General features: G+C 37.1%; 1 protein-coding gene across 1 annotated transcript in view; it reads left to right on the top strand.

Annotated features, from left to right (window-relative positions):
• WNK3 (WNK lysine deficient protein kinase 3) overlaps nt 1-18,229 on the top strand; it is a 183,176-nt gene that overhangs the window by 58,916 nt on the left and 106,031 nt on the right. Inside the window, exons 8-10 of the mRNA XM_042974715.1 lie at nt 1,122-1,416; nt 4,894-5,087; nt 5,184-5,333. Of these exons, the coding sequence (XP_042830649.1) occupies nt 1,122-1,416; nt 4,894-5,087; nt 5,184-5,333 (639 nt within the window). The remainder of the gene's footprint in view (nt 1-1,121; nt 1,417-4,893; nt 5,088-5,183; nt 5,334-18,229) is intronic.

Genomic DNA, 18,229 nt, shown 5'->3' with positions numbered 1-18,229 from the left:
GGCACATTGTAGGCACTTAATGTTGTTGAATAAGAAACTTTTAATCTTTCACAAACCTTAATGACAGTCATAAATTAACTGTAATAAGACTGCATGTACTGAAACATCAAGTTATTTGTTTGTTTTGTTTAAAGCCACAATTCTTTTAACAATACTTGGTAGTGGTATTTTTCTTATGCTTATTAAAGGCTCTACATTTATGTATGTCTAAGAAAGAACATAGAAGGTGGGCCTGGGTAGCTCACTCGGTTGGGTGTCTGACTTTGGCTCAGGTCATGATCTCACAGTTTGTGAGTTCAAGCCCCGTGTCGGGCTCTATGCTGACAGCCTGGAGCTGCTTCTGATTCTGTGTCTTCCTCAGTCTCTCTCCCACTCTCCTGCTCACGCTCCGTCTCTCTCTCTCTCTCTCTCTCTCTCTCTCTCTCTCTCTCTCTCAAAAATAAATAAACATTAAAAAGAAAGAACCTAGATGTACATCGAAAATATTGAGGGGCGCCTGGGTGGCTCAGTCAGTGAAGTGTTCCACTCTTGGTTTCGGCTCAGGTCATGATCTCACAGGTTCATGAGTTTGAGCCCTACATCAGGCTCTGCACTGACAGTGTGGAGCCTGCTTGGGATTCTCCCTCTCTCCCTCTCTCTCTGCCCTTCCCCTGCTCACATGCACTCTGTCTCCCTGTCTACCTCTCAACATAAATAAAGTTGTATAAAAAATTATTTAAAATTTTTTTAATGTTTATTCATTTTTGAGGGGGGGGTGCAGAGGGGCAGAGAGAGAGTGAGACACAAAATCTGAAGCAGGCTCCAGGCTCTGAGCTGTCAGCACAGAGCCTGATGTAGGGCTCGAACCCACAAAACTGTGAGATCGTGACCTGAGCCAAGTCAGACGCTCAACCGACTAAGCCACCCAGGCACCCCTGTATAAAAAATTATTTAATTACTATGATATACACTTGAAACTATGTCAATTATATTGAATTGAAACAAAAAGGACATGTAAACAAATTAGCTCTTATTTAATGGCATTTGCAATTTGGGAGTGCAAAATAACTCTGCTGGTAAAAAAAAAAGTTAAAAATCTTAAATGTTAAAGATGTAGTTTGCTTATTATGTTTTGTTTGTAGGTCAAGTCAGGATTCTTCCATGAAAGTGATTCCAAAGCTGTTGCTAAGTCCATTAGAGACCGGGTCACCCTGATAAAGAAGACAAGGGAGAAGAAACCAGCTGGCTGTTTGGAAGAACGCAGGGATTCCCAGTGCAAGTCTGTGGGGAATGTACTCCCTCAGCACCAGAATGCAACTTTGTCCCCTGCTCCTGCTCAGCACACGGGGGCTGAATGTGAAGAAACTGAAGTTGATCAGCATGTTCGACAACAGTTTCTACAAAGAAAACCACAGCAGCACTGCTCCTCTGTTACAGGTAGTATTCCTAATTTATAAAAGTAAACAAACGTGTGATTGTATTCCCTTATCTTGAAATAGTACTTTTGTGCTCTTCAAAGAATTCTATTATCCATCATTTCATCAGTCCTTTTACAAACTCCCTGAAATAGACAAGCCAGCCTAGTTATCTTATTTTAAAATTAAGAAACTGTTTTGTTACATGACTTGTCCAAAGTGCTAACTGAATAAGAGCTATAATATTTTTACCATTTTTAAAGGTCTAATGTAAATCCTTAAATAAAGAATATTTGGAACTAAAGGGAAAATTTATTTTTTAAGGAGGAATTTTCTAGACTTTAAGATCCTTTGTTTTTAGACTCAAGTATAAAATTATTGTAGTTCCTTTAATTTTTCTGCTATAATGCATTCTCTTCTCTAGAAGGACACAGTATTTTCTTTTCTTTTTTTAGTGTTTTCATAGTAATAACCAATTGTTCTGTAAAGATAGTATTTTCTAGCCAGGTTCTAAGAGAATGAGAATATATATGACCCTTAGATTTTACTGAAATCCTAATGGCAAGTATAGATTAGTTAGGGATTTACATGAAATGGCCAGCAAATGGAGTTGATTTTTTTTTTTAACATTTGCAAATTAGTTTATTGTTAATCCATGCTCAGTAAATTAGTATTATATTTCTAACTTAATGGCTTTTTTTCCGTAACTAATTGGGACAGTCTCCTTGAGGCGTCCTAGTATCAGGAGTCTTTTATTTTTTTTATTATTTTTTTATTTTTTATTTTTTTTATTTTTTATTTTTTATTTTTTAATATATGAAATTTACTGTCAAATTGGTTTCCATACAACACCCAGTGCTCATCCCAAAAGGTGCCCTCCTCAATACCCATCACCCACCCTCCCCTCCCTCCCACCCCCCATCAACCCTCAGTTTGTTCTCAGTTTTTAACAGTCTCTTATGCTTTGGCTCTCTCCCACTCTAACCTCTTTTTTATTTTTTCCTTCCCCTCCCCCATGGGTTTCTGTTACATTTCTCAGGATCCACATAAGAGTGAAACCATATGGTATCTGTCTTTCTCTGTATGGCTTATTTCACTTAGCATCACACTCTCCAGTTCCATCCACGTTGCTACAAAAGGCCATATTTCATTTTTTCTCATTGCCACGTAGTATTCCATTGTGTATATAAACCACAATTTCTTTATCCATTCATCAGTTGATGGACATTTAGGCTCTTTCCATAATTTGGCTATTGTTGAGAGTGCTGCTATAAACACTGGGGTACAAGTGCCCCTATGCATCAGTACTCCTGTATCCCTTGGGTAAATTCCTAGCAGTGCTATTGCTGGGTCATAGGGTAGGTCTATTTTTAATTTTTTGAGGAACCTCCACACTGCTTTCCAGAGCGGCTACACCAATTTGCATTCCCACCAACAGTGCAAGAGGGTTCCTGTTTCTCCACATCCTCTCCAGCATCTATAGTCTCCTGATGGGTTCATTTTGGCCACTCTGACTGGCGTGAGGTGATATCTGAGTGTGGTTTTGATTTGTATTTCCCTGATAAGGAGCGACGTTGAACATCTTTTCGTGTGCCTGTTGGCCATCCGGATGTCTTCTTTAGAGAAGTGTCTATTCATGTTTTCTGCCCATTTCTTCACTGGGTTATTTGCTTTTCGGGTGTGGAGTTTGATGAGCTCTTTATAGATTTTGGATACTAGCCCTTTGTCCGATATGTCATTTGCAAATATCTTTTCCCATTCCGTTGATTGCCTTTTAGTTTTGTTGGTTGTTTCCTTTGCTGTGCAGAAGCTTTTTATCTTCATAAGGTCCCAGTAATTCACTTTTGCTTTTAATTCCCTTGCCTTTGGGGATGTGCCGAGTAAGAGATTGCTACGGCTGAGGTCAGAGAGGTCTTTTCCTGCTTTCTCCTCTAGGGTTTTGATGGTTTCCTGTCTCACATTCAGGTCCTTTATCCATTTTGAGTTTATTTTTGTGAATGGTGTGAGAAAGTGGTCTAGTTTCAACCTTCTGCATGTTGCTGTCCAGTTCTCCCAGCACCATTTGTTAAAGAGACTGTCTTTTTTCCATTGGATGTTCTTTCCTGCTTTGTCAAAGATTAGTTGGCCATACGTTTGTGGGTCTAGTTCTGGGGTTTCTATTGTATTCCATTGGTCTATGTGTCTGTTTTTATGCCAATACCATGCTGTCTTGATGATTACAGCTTTGTAGTAGAGGCTAAAGTCTGGGATTGTGATGCCTCCTGCTTTGGTCTTCTTCAAAATTACTTTGGCTATTCGGGGCCTTTTGTGGTTCCATATGAATTTTAGGATTGCCTGTTCTAGTTTCGAGAAGAATGCTGGTGCAATTTTGATTGGGATTGCATTGAATGTGTAGATGGCTTTGGGTAGTATTGACATTTTGACAATATTTATTCTTCCAATCCATGAGCAGGGAATGTCTTTCCATTTCTTTATATCTTCTTCAATTACCTGCATAAGCTTTCTATAGTTTTCAGCATACAGATCTTTTACATCTTTGGTTAGATTTATTCCTAGGTATTTTATGCTTCTTGGTGCAATTGTGAATGGGATCAGTTTCTTTATTTGTCTTTCTGTTGCTTCATTGTTAGTGTATAAGAATGCAACTGATTTCTGTACATTGATTTTGTATCCTGCAACTTTGCTGAATTCATGTATCAGTTCTAGCAGACTTTTGGTGGAGTCTATCGGATTTTCCATGTATAATATCATGTCATCTGCAAAAAGCAAAAGCTTGACTTCATCTTTGCCAATTTTGATGCCTTTGATTTCCTTTTGTTGTCTGATTGCTGATGCTAGAACTTCCAGCACTATGTTAAACAGCAGCGGTGAGAGTGGGCATCCCTGTGGTGTTCCTGATCTCAGGGAAAAAGCTCTCAGTTTTTCCCCATTGAGGATGATGTTAGCTGTGGGCTTTTCATAAATGGCTTTTATGATCTTTAAGTATGTTCCTTCTATCCCGACTTTCTCAAGGGTTTTTATTAAGAAAGGGTGCTGGATTTTGTCAAAGGCCTTTTCTGCATCGATTGACAGGATCATATGGTTCTTCTCTTTTTTTTTGTTAATGTGATGTATCACGTTGATCGATTTGTGAATGTTGAACCAGCCCTGCATCCCAGGAATGAATCCCACTTGATCATGGTGAATAATTCTTTTTATATGCTGTTGAATTTGATTTGCTAGTATCTTATTGAGAATTTTTGCATAAATGGAGTTGATTTTTATGTGATTCTTTGTTTTTAGGTTTGCTTTACTAAGAAAATTTTTGTTATACTACAATGTCAGCATGGAGAGTTTACATGATGGTTTTTGGTTAATTGTATAGTGTGCATATTTTATTTCAAGTTGTCTCGGGTTGTCAGAGTAAAAGAAAATATAAAACACTTATTATTTCCCATGTCATTTAGACCTTGTGCTTCAAGTTTTTCCTTCTACCTGTTGCTTCTTTTCTTTGTCATAGGTGACAATTTGTCTGACGCAGGAGCTGGATCTGCTATACACTCAGATACTTCAAGTCATCCCAGTGTGGCCTGTTCCTCAGACCAGAAGATGGGTTCTCAAGTGGTTTCCAACATCCCACAGGCTGAAATAAATGTTCCAGGGATGATTTATCCATCCCAGCAGCGAGTAGGACATTACCAGCAGATTTCAGGGGTAAAGTGAACTGTTATATTTTTAAATATATAATCCATATATTTACTGTAAATGGGAGAGTTTATCTTTAACATATTTTTTTTTCTTATTTAACAGCTGCAACAGCAGCCAAAGCTGTCTCAGCCCCACATTTTGCCTTTGGTTCAAGGTCAGTCCACTGTTTTGCCTGTACATGTCCTTGGACCTCCAGTTGTCTCACAACCCCAGGTTTCCCCATTAACTGTCCAGACGGTCTCACAGGTAAAGGTAAGGTGTATTTTAGAGGTTCTGTATTCTGTTAAATGTATTTAACACTGCCTAGATTTTTCTCCCTTTCAAAGGCTCTCTTTCATAAATTCAATATAGTTATATAAAACTCACTGAAAGTTAAAAGTTGTTTATGCCTGAGGATGTGCCTAACATTGTGAAACTAGAATCTTGAGACACTGATTGTATTATTGGCAAAGACACTGAGGACGCCATATATCGATAAACAAATTTATTTATAAGTCAGATCTCTTGCTCTTGGTGATGATGGTTTGTTCTTTGTATTGGACTTTTCTAGCCTGGTTTGAATGTGGAGGGATGTCTTTTGTAGTTAATTAGAAATAATATTTTATAGACAAAATCTTTGGCACTTTATCTAAATTCTTGGCTTTTTAAAAAATTTTAATTCCAGTATAGTTAAACATACAGTGTGATATTAATTTCAGGTGTACAATATAGTGATCCTACACTTCCATGCATCACCCTGTGCTCATCACAAGTGAACTCTTTAATACCCTTCATCTATTTCACCCATCCCCCCCCCCCCGCCTGCCTTCTGGTTAACCAGAAGGGTTTGTTCTCTGTAATTAAGAGTCTGTTTTCTTAGTTTGTCTCTTTTTTTCTTTGTTCGTTTATGTCATTTCATTAATTCCACATGAGTGAAATCATATCGTATTTGTCTATCTCTGACTGACTTGTATCACTTAGTATTATACCCTCTAGATCAATCCATGTTGTTGTAAACAGCAAGATTTCGTTCTTTATTATGGCCAAATAATATTCCATTGTGTTTATACACACACACACACACACACACACACACACACACACACACACATACATACTACATCTTTATCCATTCATCTATTGATGGACACTTGGGTTGCTTCCATAATTTTGCTGTTGTAATTAGTTTCGCTATAAACATCAGAGTGCATATATCTTTTTGAATTAGTGTTTTTTTGTAATCTTTAGGGGGGAAATACCCAGTAGTGGAATTGCTGGATCATATGATAGTCCTATTTTTAATTTTTTGAGGAAGCTCCATATTGTTTTCCAGAGTGGCTGCACCAGTTTGTATCCTCACCAACAGTGCAAGGGGGTTCCTTTTTCTCCACATCCTTGCCAACACTTGTTTCATGTGTTTTTGGTTTTAGCCATTCTGACAGGTATGAGGTGATATCTCATTGTAGTTTTGATTTGCATTTCCCTGATGATGAGTGATGTTAATCATCTTTTCATGTGTCTGTTGGCCATCTGTATGTCTTCTTTGGAGAAATGTCTGTTCATGTCTTCTGCCTATTTTCAATTGGATTATTTGTGTGTTTTGGTGTTGAGTTGTATAAGATGTTTATATATTTTGGATACTGACAGTTTATTAGATCTTGGCTTTTTTTGATTCATGTTTATTTCTGTAGGAGAAATAAGTGTGTCTTTTTGACTCTCAAACTTAGCATTATTCATTTCTGACAAGGTGTAAACAGTGTTTGTGAGAGTTCATATATTGACTATTCTGGTTCCCTAGGTTATGAACTCTGGACACATGGTTCAGCTTTTTTGTTTTTGCCATCACTGAATTTTCTTTTCTCAACCTCACCAACTCCTACGTGTGCCTTATGTCTTTGGGAATGAGATGGTCTGAGCTCCTAGGCATTCTCTGTATATGATTCAGTTAGCAGCTGGTGCATCTGTTTCTTTTAAGAGATTGATATATAGTAAGTCACAGTTCATCAAACAGTTTTTAATGACTACCATTTCTATGTATGTAAGATAAAGTAAAATATGGTCCATACCCTCAAGGAGTTCACAGTCTTGTAGGAGAAAGCATACACATACTTGACAAATGCCTGATGTATTTAAAACCTGCTGGGGGTAAATTTAATCTGATAGAGTTGACAGTGCATTGTATTTGGCTAGTGTTTGTAGACAACATGGTACATATTCATAATTGCGCTCTTGTGGTTTGATTTGCCTGTTTCTTAGACTTTCATGCCAAGTGTGTTGAAAGGATGCTTAAATTAACTTAGGTTCAACCACATAAGTATGCAGATATATGTATTTTAAAATGTGCTCCAAAAATTTTTTAAGTTTCAAAAATTAGTGTAAGAGTATTATTTACCTATTTAAAAATAAAGCCTATGAAGTTATAAAGAAGACCATGAAAATCACCTGTTATTTCTCCAGCTAGAGACAACTTTTTGTTTATATTTGTCGGTAGAGCCTCTAGATTTGTCTTTTTTCCGTATTATACATATATAATTTTGTTTATATACATCTGTATATCACATACATACTATTTTTTAGACTCCCCCCCAATATATAGAAGCCACATAAGCAAGCACTTTGACTGTTGGTGTCTTTTTATGAATGTGGTGGTTCAAGTTCTAGGAATTATTGCATCCAACCTATATTTATTCAGCCAACTCTCTCTCCTCTTTGGAGAGCTTCTATGTTCATTTTAGCTATGATATTGAAATCCTTTTGAGCTTTTTCTTGGAACTTCCAGTGTCTAGTGTGTGAAGGTGTTAGATTCAGTTACTCTGAATCTCTGCCAGGGCTTGAATGAGTTATATAACAAGTGCAATAAATGAGAAGCCACGAGCAGTATATTATTGGGACTGGTCTCAATCCCTTAGTGTATTCAACCAGCATTTACTCATGGTATTAAAGATTTTTATAGGACTAATACCAGTACCTTTTTGATAGCTTACTGAACTTTTTAGAACATAGCATTATTTTATCTATCATTTTGTCTGGGAGAGTCCCATTAAAATGGGCATGGCATATGCATTTATAATTTGAATTTTCCTTGCACCACAACCAGGAACTGCAGCTGAACTTTGGAACAGATGGACAAACTTCAGCCCAACATATGACTTTAGACTTGTCAGTTACTGGAGTTCCACAACCAGTCTTTTCTGCAGTTTCTCCTCAGACATTGTCTGCTTCACGAATGATTTCCCAGCATCCAAAATTGGTCTTCAACTTGAGCCTGGCCCTAGAAATGGAAATCAGGAATTAACCAAATCACCAGATTCTAATGACATCTAACTTCTTTTCTTTCTTTCTTTTTTTTGAGAGAGAGAGAGAGAGAGCACATGAATGTGGTGGGGGGGCAGAGGGAGAGAGAAAGAAAGGGTGGGGGAGAGAGAGAATCCCAAGCAGGTTCTATGCCCAGTATGGAGCCCGATGTGGGGCTCAATCTCACAACTATGAGATCATGACCTGAGCTGAAATCAAGAGTCGGATGCTTAACCAACTGAATCACCCAGGCACCCCCAGAATTCTAGTTTATTATTGGTTAACTGTTCTCAAGCTTTGTCAAATAATTCTGCACAATACATGAGCAGTGCACAGAAGGCTGCTGGTACAGTTCAGCTCCCTTCTAATTCCACTGGGGGGCATTCAGGGGCCAATTAGCCTTCACAAAAGATATATTTAGTACCCCACCCGTACTCCATAGTACATCAGGAGTCTAGGAGACTCTAGGTTCTTCAGTGCCACAAAGCCAGACTGTGTATTTGAAGAAACCTTGTTTCCAAGCCTCTAGTCAGCAGCAGCCATTAATTTTACAACCTAAAATTATGGCATCACTACAAAAAATTGTGCAGTGGGATTGTATTCTGAGAGTGTCTGAAGCTCGTGCAAGTCAGCAGCAGTGAAAAGGTGATATTAAAAGTGTGATTCAGTCCCTGCAATGACCCTCTTACTCTATTCAACACACTTCTGCAGGGCCACCTGCAGAACTGCCATCCTTCCCATTGAAGGCTCCTGGGCAGCTGCCATTTGTGATACATCCCCAGAACAAGCTTTTTAGCCATCATAGCCAATTTACCCAATCCAGACTACAGCACAGTGTGTTTATTCACTGTCATCCCCAGAATATCTTCTTTGTACTGTACAACCACCAGGCTCACAGTCAACTCATTCTGTGCAGACTTCTTATCCAGTCCTGCCTGTGGTACAGGCCTCTTATTTGGCTCCAGCCTAAGGGCATCCTGCTTTTCCAGTGCAACCTCAGGTTTTGTCAGCTTTTCCAGACCAGCCAGCATATATGATCCAAGCAGCTTACTCTGTGCAATCTATAGAACAGTTTGCTTACTGGGCACTGCCACTTGAGCATGCCCATTATTCAGCACAAACTGCTTACACCATCTAGACAACTGAACAGGCAACCTACATAACTCAGCAAGTATACACAGTAAACCCTACCGATAACAAGCACATACATATTGCAAATGCTGCAGATCAGAAGTTACACTCCGTACCACCTTATGTAGTACAGACTTCTGATGAACAAATCTATTTAACACAACCCTAAGGTGGTAATTCTTCAAAGTTGGAGCAAAAGACATTTTTAACATTAATCTTAATGTCCAGTACTCAGCAGCTGCATCACAAGCAGATGTTGATTTTAGACACCAGCAGCTAAAAACCCACTCAATTAGCATTACGTGTCAGAGGGCCATGGAAGGACAACTTCAACATCCTGCGCAGATGTCCTTCATTCAACAGGCCTCCTCACAGGCCCAGATCCAGCCCCCCCCCACTTTATCTACACAGTTTTCACGATCATATCTAACACCAAGCCAGGTTTCTCATTCAGTTTTCATTCAGCATCTGCACATGACTCATTCATCTTGTAGAGAAGCACAGAAAAGCCATCAGTTGTCTACTAAAGAAGGTCTTGTAAATCAACAGCAGTCTTTGGGTAGCCACCACGCTGCTTTCCAGCAGCGTTTACCTCATTCACAGGCACCTAACCAAGTTCAGACATTACCAGGTATGTTGAAGGTATGGATATGGTATGGATTATACCTCCTTTGCAAGAAAACTTGCAACCAGTGGCAATGGAAAAATACATAATGCAGCCCTTAAAGCAGACTCAAGTGCTTCAGCATTAGCAAACATTTCCCCTGAAGAAAACCCTAGCGTAGCACCAGCCAGCATGCATTCAGCAGCAGTCTGCTGTCCAGCCACAGTGGCAACCATCTTCTGGCTCAACACTTGTTTTTCGGTCAGCAGAAACACAATTACAACAGCAGACCCTCTGTCAAAGCTCTGGGGTAGCTCTTTCAAATCAGCCACCTTCTTCTGCTCATCAACACTTAGTATTCCAGTGCAGGCTTCTACTGTCTTTTAGAGCATTTCTATGTTATAGACACAGCAGCATTTGCAAAGCCAAGAAATTCCAAAGGTAAATCCTCCTGGAGGAAAAATATAGATGATTGTGATTTTTCTGTGATGTTCAAGGGTCAGGGAGATAGTGAGCTAGGTAGAAATGGCATTGGACAGGGAGTCACAGTCCCCATTCTTGGGTCTTTTCCTTATTTATTCAGTGCGTGGCCTTGACTCAAGTCTCTGGGGTTTCCTCATCTCTAAAGTTGGAGGGGTTAAACCAGATGATGATAACAAAAAAAATATTTGAGCACCTACTTGGGATGTATCAGTGAATAAAACACAAAAATCCCTTCTGGCATTAACTTTTGTTTCCTGATGCAGAGAGACTCTGTTAATAACCTTAATAAAAAGTAAATTTATAGGGGCGCCTGGGTGGCGCAGTCGGTTAAGCATCCGACTTCAGCCAGGTCACGATCTCGCGGTCCGTGAGTTCGAGCCCCGCGTCAGGCTCTGGGCTGATGGCTCGGAGCCTGGAGCCTGTTTCCGATTCTGTGTCTCCCTCTCTCTCTGCACCTCCCCCGTTCATGCTCTGTCTCTCTCTGTCCCAAAAATAAATAAAAAACGTTGAAAAAAAAAATTTAAAAAAAAAAAGTAAATTTATAATATGGTCCCAGGAGACTGGGGGAAATGTGGAGCAGGGTAAGGAGGAAAGTGGGTTGTAATTTTAAATAAGGTAGTGATCAGGGTAGGCCTCGTTGACATTTGAGCAAACATTTGAAGGAGGTGATGTAGCCCACAGTGCACATTTGAGGCAGAGGGAATAAGCAGTGAAAGGCCCTGGAGAAGGAGAGTGTCTGGCATGTTTGAAGAACAGCAAGGAGGCCAGTTAATTCTAAAATGTTAGGAGCCAGTGATTATCTTATTACTCTACATTTATAATACAGCATTTGCCTTTATGAGATGATAGTAATGAACTATTAAGTGATTCCCAGGTGCCAAATACTGTCTTAATGATTTTACATGTACTATTCTCACAACTGTATGAATTGTAGCTATCATTACTCCTGTTTTATAGGTGAGGAAACTGAGGTTCACAGAGGTTACAGGAAGGTCAGGATTTGAACCCAAACTATTTGGCCGCAAAGGCTGTGCCCTTAATCATTACACCCACCAGCCAGCCTCTTTGTAAGATAGTATCCTCCCTGCCAGAATTGGAGAAGACGGACATGATGACTTCATTGAGATTTAGTTAATTCAGGAGATTGATTGAATTATTTATAGAAAGAAATTGACAATCTAGTATATTCTTGTTTCTGTGTGTGTATGTGTGTGTGTGGCTGTTTTGTTCTGCTTTAGATAACTCTGAAGACTCTGAATTTATTGAGTTTGACTAATAAAAATGCCTTGAGGTCCTTAGATAAAAGGTGTGCTGTCCTGTAGGAATTTTCTATTGATGGTATATTAGTATTCCAAACAGCTATTATCTCAAGTACTGTGTATTTTATAAAATTCCCTCTTCCTCAAGGGTATAAATTATAGTGAATTCCAGTGTGTGCAAGCTGACTCCTAACAGAAACAATCAAGGATTAATAAAGATCTTTGCAGTTGATGGTTCTTCAGACAAAGCATGCTATTCTGGGGTTATTTCTTTAAAAAAATTCTTTTAATGTTTATTTATTTTGAGAGAGAAAGAGAGCATGAACAGGGTAGGAGCAGAGAGAGAGGGAAACACAGAATCCAAAGCAGGCTCCAGGCTCTGAACTGTCAGCACAGAGCCCGATGCGAGACTTGAACCCACAAACTACAAGATCATGACCTGAGCCGAAGTCAGACGCTTAACCGACTGAGCCACCCAGGAGTCCCTGGGGTTATTTCTTTAGAATAAAGTTCTTCATGAAGTATTTTGGAATGGAATATTCGTTTCTGTAGGTGTGTGCCGTATACTTTCCTTACCTAATTAAAAAAAAAATTCCTCAACATTTTATTAAGAAAAATTTCAAAGATAACAAAAAGTTGAAAAATTATAAAGTGAACACCCATATAACCTACCAACTAGATTCTATAGCTAACTTTTGTTGTATTTGCTCAATTACATATCCATACCTTTATTCACTTATCAATCCATCTTGTTTTTCTGGCACATTTCAAAATTAAAGTTGTTGACATCAGTATACTTCATAAATACTTCAGCATTCATATCATTGGCTAGAACTGAACATTAATTTTTTTAGTTTATATTTGTATGCAGTAAAATGCATAGATTATAATTCAATGAGATTTGACAAATGCTTACACTTGTGTTACGCAACCAATTATCAAAATATAGACCAGGTGTTGGCAAACATTTTCTGTAAAGGTATAGGTAGTAACTGTTTTAGTTGTTGTGGGCTATAGAGTCTCTGTTACAGCGACTCAACTCTGCTATTACATGCATGAAAATGGCCATAGACAATATATAAAAAAAAAATGGACATGGCTGTGTTCCAATATAACTATTCACAAATAGATGGTGTGCCAGCTTTGGCCTGCAGGCTGTAGCTTGTCCACCCAATACAGAATACTGCCATTACTTCAGAAAGCTCCCTCATGACTCTTCCCAGTCAGTACTCCCCACACCCCACCAGAGTTGACTGTTGTTGAGTTTTTTCACCTTAGTTTATCCTGTTCTAGATCTTCATATAATTGGAATCATACAGTGTGTACTCTTGTATAAGGATTTTCTCAGTAGATTTTTGAGATTGATCCACATTGTGTGTATCAATAATTTCTTTTACTGCAGAGTAATATTCTATTGTATGAACATACGAAATCTGTCCATTTTACTATTCATGAGTACCTGAGTGGTTTCTAGTTTGGGGTTATTAATAATAAAACTGCTGTGAATATTCTTGTATAAGTCTTTTTGTTAACATATGCTTTTATTTCTCCTGAATAATACCTAGGAGTAGAATTGCTGGGCCATGGGATAGGTATTTGTTTACCTTTTTTCCAGATTGGCACTATTTTACAGTAACATCAGCAATATATGAGTGTCACACCCTCACTAACTCTAATTTTAGCTATTCTGGTGGGTGTGTAGTGGTATCTTGTAGTTTTAATTTGCATTTCCCTGATGACTGTGTTGTTGAGCACCTTTTCATGTATTTATTGGCCTTTGTGTATTTTTCTTTGTGAAGTGTCTGTTCAAGGCATTTGCCCATTTTACTTTGCCCATTGTAGTTTGCCTTACATTGTTGGCTTGTACAAGTTCTTATATATTCTGGATAATACTAGTCTTTTAGCAAATATATGCTTTACAGATCTATTCTCCAATCGGTGGATTGCTCATTAATTTTTGTAATGATTTCATTGGACGAAACAGTATTTAGTCTTGATGAAGTTGACGAAACAGAGTATTTAATCTTGATGAAGTCTAATTCATCAGAATTTTCTTTTGTGGTTATTTTTTTCTGTGGCCTCAGAAACCTTTGCCTACACCCAAGTTACAAAAATACTCCCTGTTTTATGGTTTTAGGTTTTATGTTGAGGTCTGTAGTCCATCCTACATTAATTTTATGAGTGGTGTGAAGTAGGAGGTCAAAGTTCTTTCTTTTCCCCATATGAATAACCCACTGTTTAAGCTGTTGAAAAGATTTCCTTTTCCCATTGGATTGTTTAGCATCTTGTCCAAAGTAAAATAAACTTATAAATATGAATCTGTTTCTGGGCAGTGTATCCTGTTGCATTGATCTAGTTGTCCATCCATTTGCCAGCACCACACTGTCTTGATTACTGTTGATTTATAATATATCTTGAAGTTAGATAATACAATTCTTTCTACTTTGTTTGCATTTTCAAGATTTCTTTGGATATTCCAGGTCCTTTGCATTTCCATATAAATCTTAGAATTAGATGGACAATTTCTACCAAAAAATGGTAGAATTTTAGTAGGGATTGTTTCAGATCTGTAGATCAATTTGAGGAGATATGACATAACAATATTGAATCTTCCAACCCAGGAAAATGGCATATTTCTTCATTTATTTATATCTTCTATCATTTCTCGTCAATGTTTTATAGTATGGGGGTTGTGGCACATCATTTGTATGTGTGTGGTGGTAGTGAGAACTCACCTTTGGATAAGCTTATTCCTAATTTATGTTTTGATGATACTAAAAATGGAATTACTTTTTAAATTACATTTTCCAATTGTTTGCCATCTGTATAAAAGTAAAATTGTTTTTTTCACCTTTTGGGATGAGCACTGGGTGTTGTATGGAAACCAATTTGACAATAAATTTCATATTTAAAAAAAATTATTTTTTTGTCCTTGTACTCTGTGTCTTTATGAAGTTCAGTTTATTAGTTCTTGTTCTTTCATTGATCCCTTGAGATTTTCAATGTAAATAATCAAATGCAGACAGTTTTATGTCTTCCCTTCTAATTTTTATGCTTTTTATTTCTGTTTTTGCCTTATTGCACTGGCCTCAACCTCTAGTACAATGTTAAATAGCAAAAAAGATACTGGACATTTTGCCTTGTTCCCTGATATAAGGGAGAAAGTGCTTGATATTTCACCACTAAGTATGCTGTTAGATGTAGGGTTTTCTAGATGACCTTTATCAGATGAAGAATTTCCCCATATTCTCAATTCACTAAAAATATTTTATCCTGAGTGGATGTTGAATTTTGTCAAATGCTTTTTTTCTGCATCTGTTGAAATGGTGATATGACATATGACTAATATGGCTAAATTTACATATACCATTTTACTATTTTTTCTCTTTACCCCTCTGGTTTTTTTTATTTCTCCTGGCCAAACTTCTTTGGGTAAAAAAAATTTTTTTTTAGAATCCAGTTTTAATTTTACTATTTTTTTTAGCTAAATACTCTTCCTATGTTTTAGCAATTTCTATCAACTTTATTTATCTAGGCATTCTTTTATTGAGATATAATTCATACACCGTAAAATTCACCCTTTTAAAGTGTACAATTCTATGATTTTTAGTATATTCACAAGGTTGTGCAACCATCACCACTAATTCCAGGATATTCTTGTCACCCTAAAAGAAACGCCCTATCTATTAGCAGTCATTATTCTTTACCTCCACCTCCCCTGCCCCTGCCATTCACTTATCCAATATCTATTTAGTTGCTTATTCTAGACATTTCATATAAATGGAATCATGCTATATATGCCTTTATGTGTCTGGCTTCTTTCACTTATGATAATGTTTTCAGGGTTTATCCATGGGGTAGCATGCATCAGTATTTCATTCCTTCTTACAGCCAAATAATATTCCATTGTATAGACATATTTTGTTTACACCTCTATCAGTTGTTGGACATTTGGGTTGTTTTTACTTTTTTGTTGTGAATAATGCTAGTATGAGCATTTGTGTACAAGTTTTTGTGTGAACATTCATTTCTCTGGTAATATACTCAGGAGTGAAATTGCTGAGCCATATGGTAACTCCATGTTTAACTTTTTGAGGAACTGCCAAATTTTCCAAAGCATGTGTACCATTTTACATTCCTACCAGCAAGGTATAAGGATTTCAATTTCTTCACATCCTTCCCAACACTTATTACTTGCCTTTTTGATTGTAGCATCCTAACGGATGTGAAGTGGTTTGCATTTCCTTAAAGGCTAATGATGTTGAGAATCTTTTCAAATGCTTGTGGACTCTGTGTATCTTCTTTTTTTCTTCTTTGGAGAAATATCTATTCAAGTACTTTGCCCATTTAAAAAATGTTTTTTAATGTTTATTTATTTTTGAGACAATGCGAGAGACAGAGTGCAAGTGGTGGAGGGGCAGACAGAGGGAGACACAGAATCTGAAGCAGCCTCCAGGCTCTGAGCTGTCAGCACAGAGCCCAACGCAGGGCTCAAACTCACGAACCATGAGATCATGACCTGAGCCAAAGTCGGACGCTCAACCAACTGAGCCACTCAGGCGCTCCAGTCCTTTGCCCATTTTTAAATTAAGGTTCTTTTTGTCTTTTAATTGTTGAGTTTTAAGTGTTCTTTATATATTCTGGATGCTGGACCCTTATCAGATTTGCGACTTGCCAGTATTTTCTCCCATTCGGTGTGTTCTCTTTTCACTTTCTTGATACTGTGCTTTGCAGCTTAAAACTTTTTAATTTGATAAATCCAGTTTATGTTTTCTTTGGTTGCTTTGTGCTTTTGTAATTTTTCCTTTTTAATTTGAAAGCCCTTTATTTCTTTTTCTTCCTGATTGCTCTTTCTAGAACTTCCAGTGCCATGTGGAATAGAAGTAGAGAGGACATCCTTGTGTGATTCCTGATCTTAGTGGGAAAGATTTGAGTCTTTCACCATTAAATGTAATGTTAGCTATGGATGTTTCCACTTTTAAACAACTTTATTCAGGTATAATTTATGAACAATAAACTGCATATATTTATAGCATACAATTCAATGACTTGATAGATATATGCCACAATCAAGACGCTTAACATTTCACCAATCCCCAAAAGTTTCTTGTGTCCCTTTTCAGTGTTTTTTTTTTTTTTTGTGGTTTCTCAAGGGATTTTAATTTACATTCTTAATTCTTCAGTTTCTACATGGCTTTAATATTTTATTTAATAGTGTATTATATAAAATATAATAACCATGTAACCATTTATTCCCTCTAAGCTTTAAGCTATCATTGATATTGATATATATATATATATGTATATATATATGTATGTATGTATGTGTGTGTATATATACACATATATATTATACCTACATGTATCATAAGCCATACAATGCAATCTTATAACTTTTGCCTTATATAAACAAACATTTTTCAAGAAAGTAAGAGAACAAATTTAAACTTTGATGAGGTCCAATTTTTCAATTTATTTATTTTTTGTATTGATTGTGTCTTTGATGTTAAATCTAACTTTTTGCGTAGTCTTAGACCCTGGAGTTATTCTCTTGTTTTTGTTTGTTTGTTTAAGTTTATTCATTTATTTTGAGAGAGAAGAAGGGGACGGGTAGAAAAAGAGGAAGAGAGAGAATCCCAAGCAGGCTCCACGCTGTCAGTGTAGAGTCTAACACGGGGCTTGATCTCATAAACTGTGAGATCATGACCTGAGCCAAAATCAAGTTGGACACTTAACTGAGCCACCCAGGTGCCCCTATTTGTTTTTTAATTTATGGTTTTCACTTATGATCTAGGTGATCTATGTTATTTTGTTAATTTTTGTATAAGGTGTGAGGTTAAGTTCCGGATTTTTCTTTTTCTTTCTTTTCTTCTACCTATAGATGTACAATTGCTCTAGTGTGATTTGTTGAGAAGACTACCCTTCTTCCATTGAATTACTTTTTATACCTTTGTCTAAAATCAGTTGGGCATATTTGTGTGGGTCTTTTTCTGGGTTCTCTATTAAATTCATTTATGTCTCTGTCTCCCTGTTAATTACATAGGTCTTGATTACTGTTGCTATACAGAAAGACTAACATTGAGTAAAGTGTTTTCTCCCCCTGCCTTCTTTTTTTAAAGATTATTTTAGTCATTATCTAGCTATTATAGGACTTCTAACTTTCCATATAAAGTTTAGAATAATCTTGTCTATATCTATAGCAAATCTTGTCAGGATTTTGATAGTAATTGCATTAATCCTATATATAAATGTGGGGAGAATTGACATGTTTACCGTATTGAGTCTTCCACTACTCATGAATGCAGTGTCTCTCCGTATATTTAGGTCTTCTTTGATTGTTTTCATTAGCACTTTGTAATTTTCAGCATACATATACTGAACATCTTTTATTAAATTTA

The sequence above is a fragment of the Panthera tigris genome, chromosome X (assembly GCF_018350195.1).
Source record: "Panthera tigris isolate Pti1 chromosome X, P.tigris_Pti1_mat1.1, whole genome shotgun sequence".
Lineage (NCBI taxonomy): Eukaryota > Metazoa > Chordata > Mammalia > Carnivora > Felidae > Panthera > Panthera tigris.
Note: the sequence above shows the minus strand (reverse complement) of the source record. Positions and strands in the feature narration are given on the sequence as shown.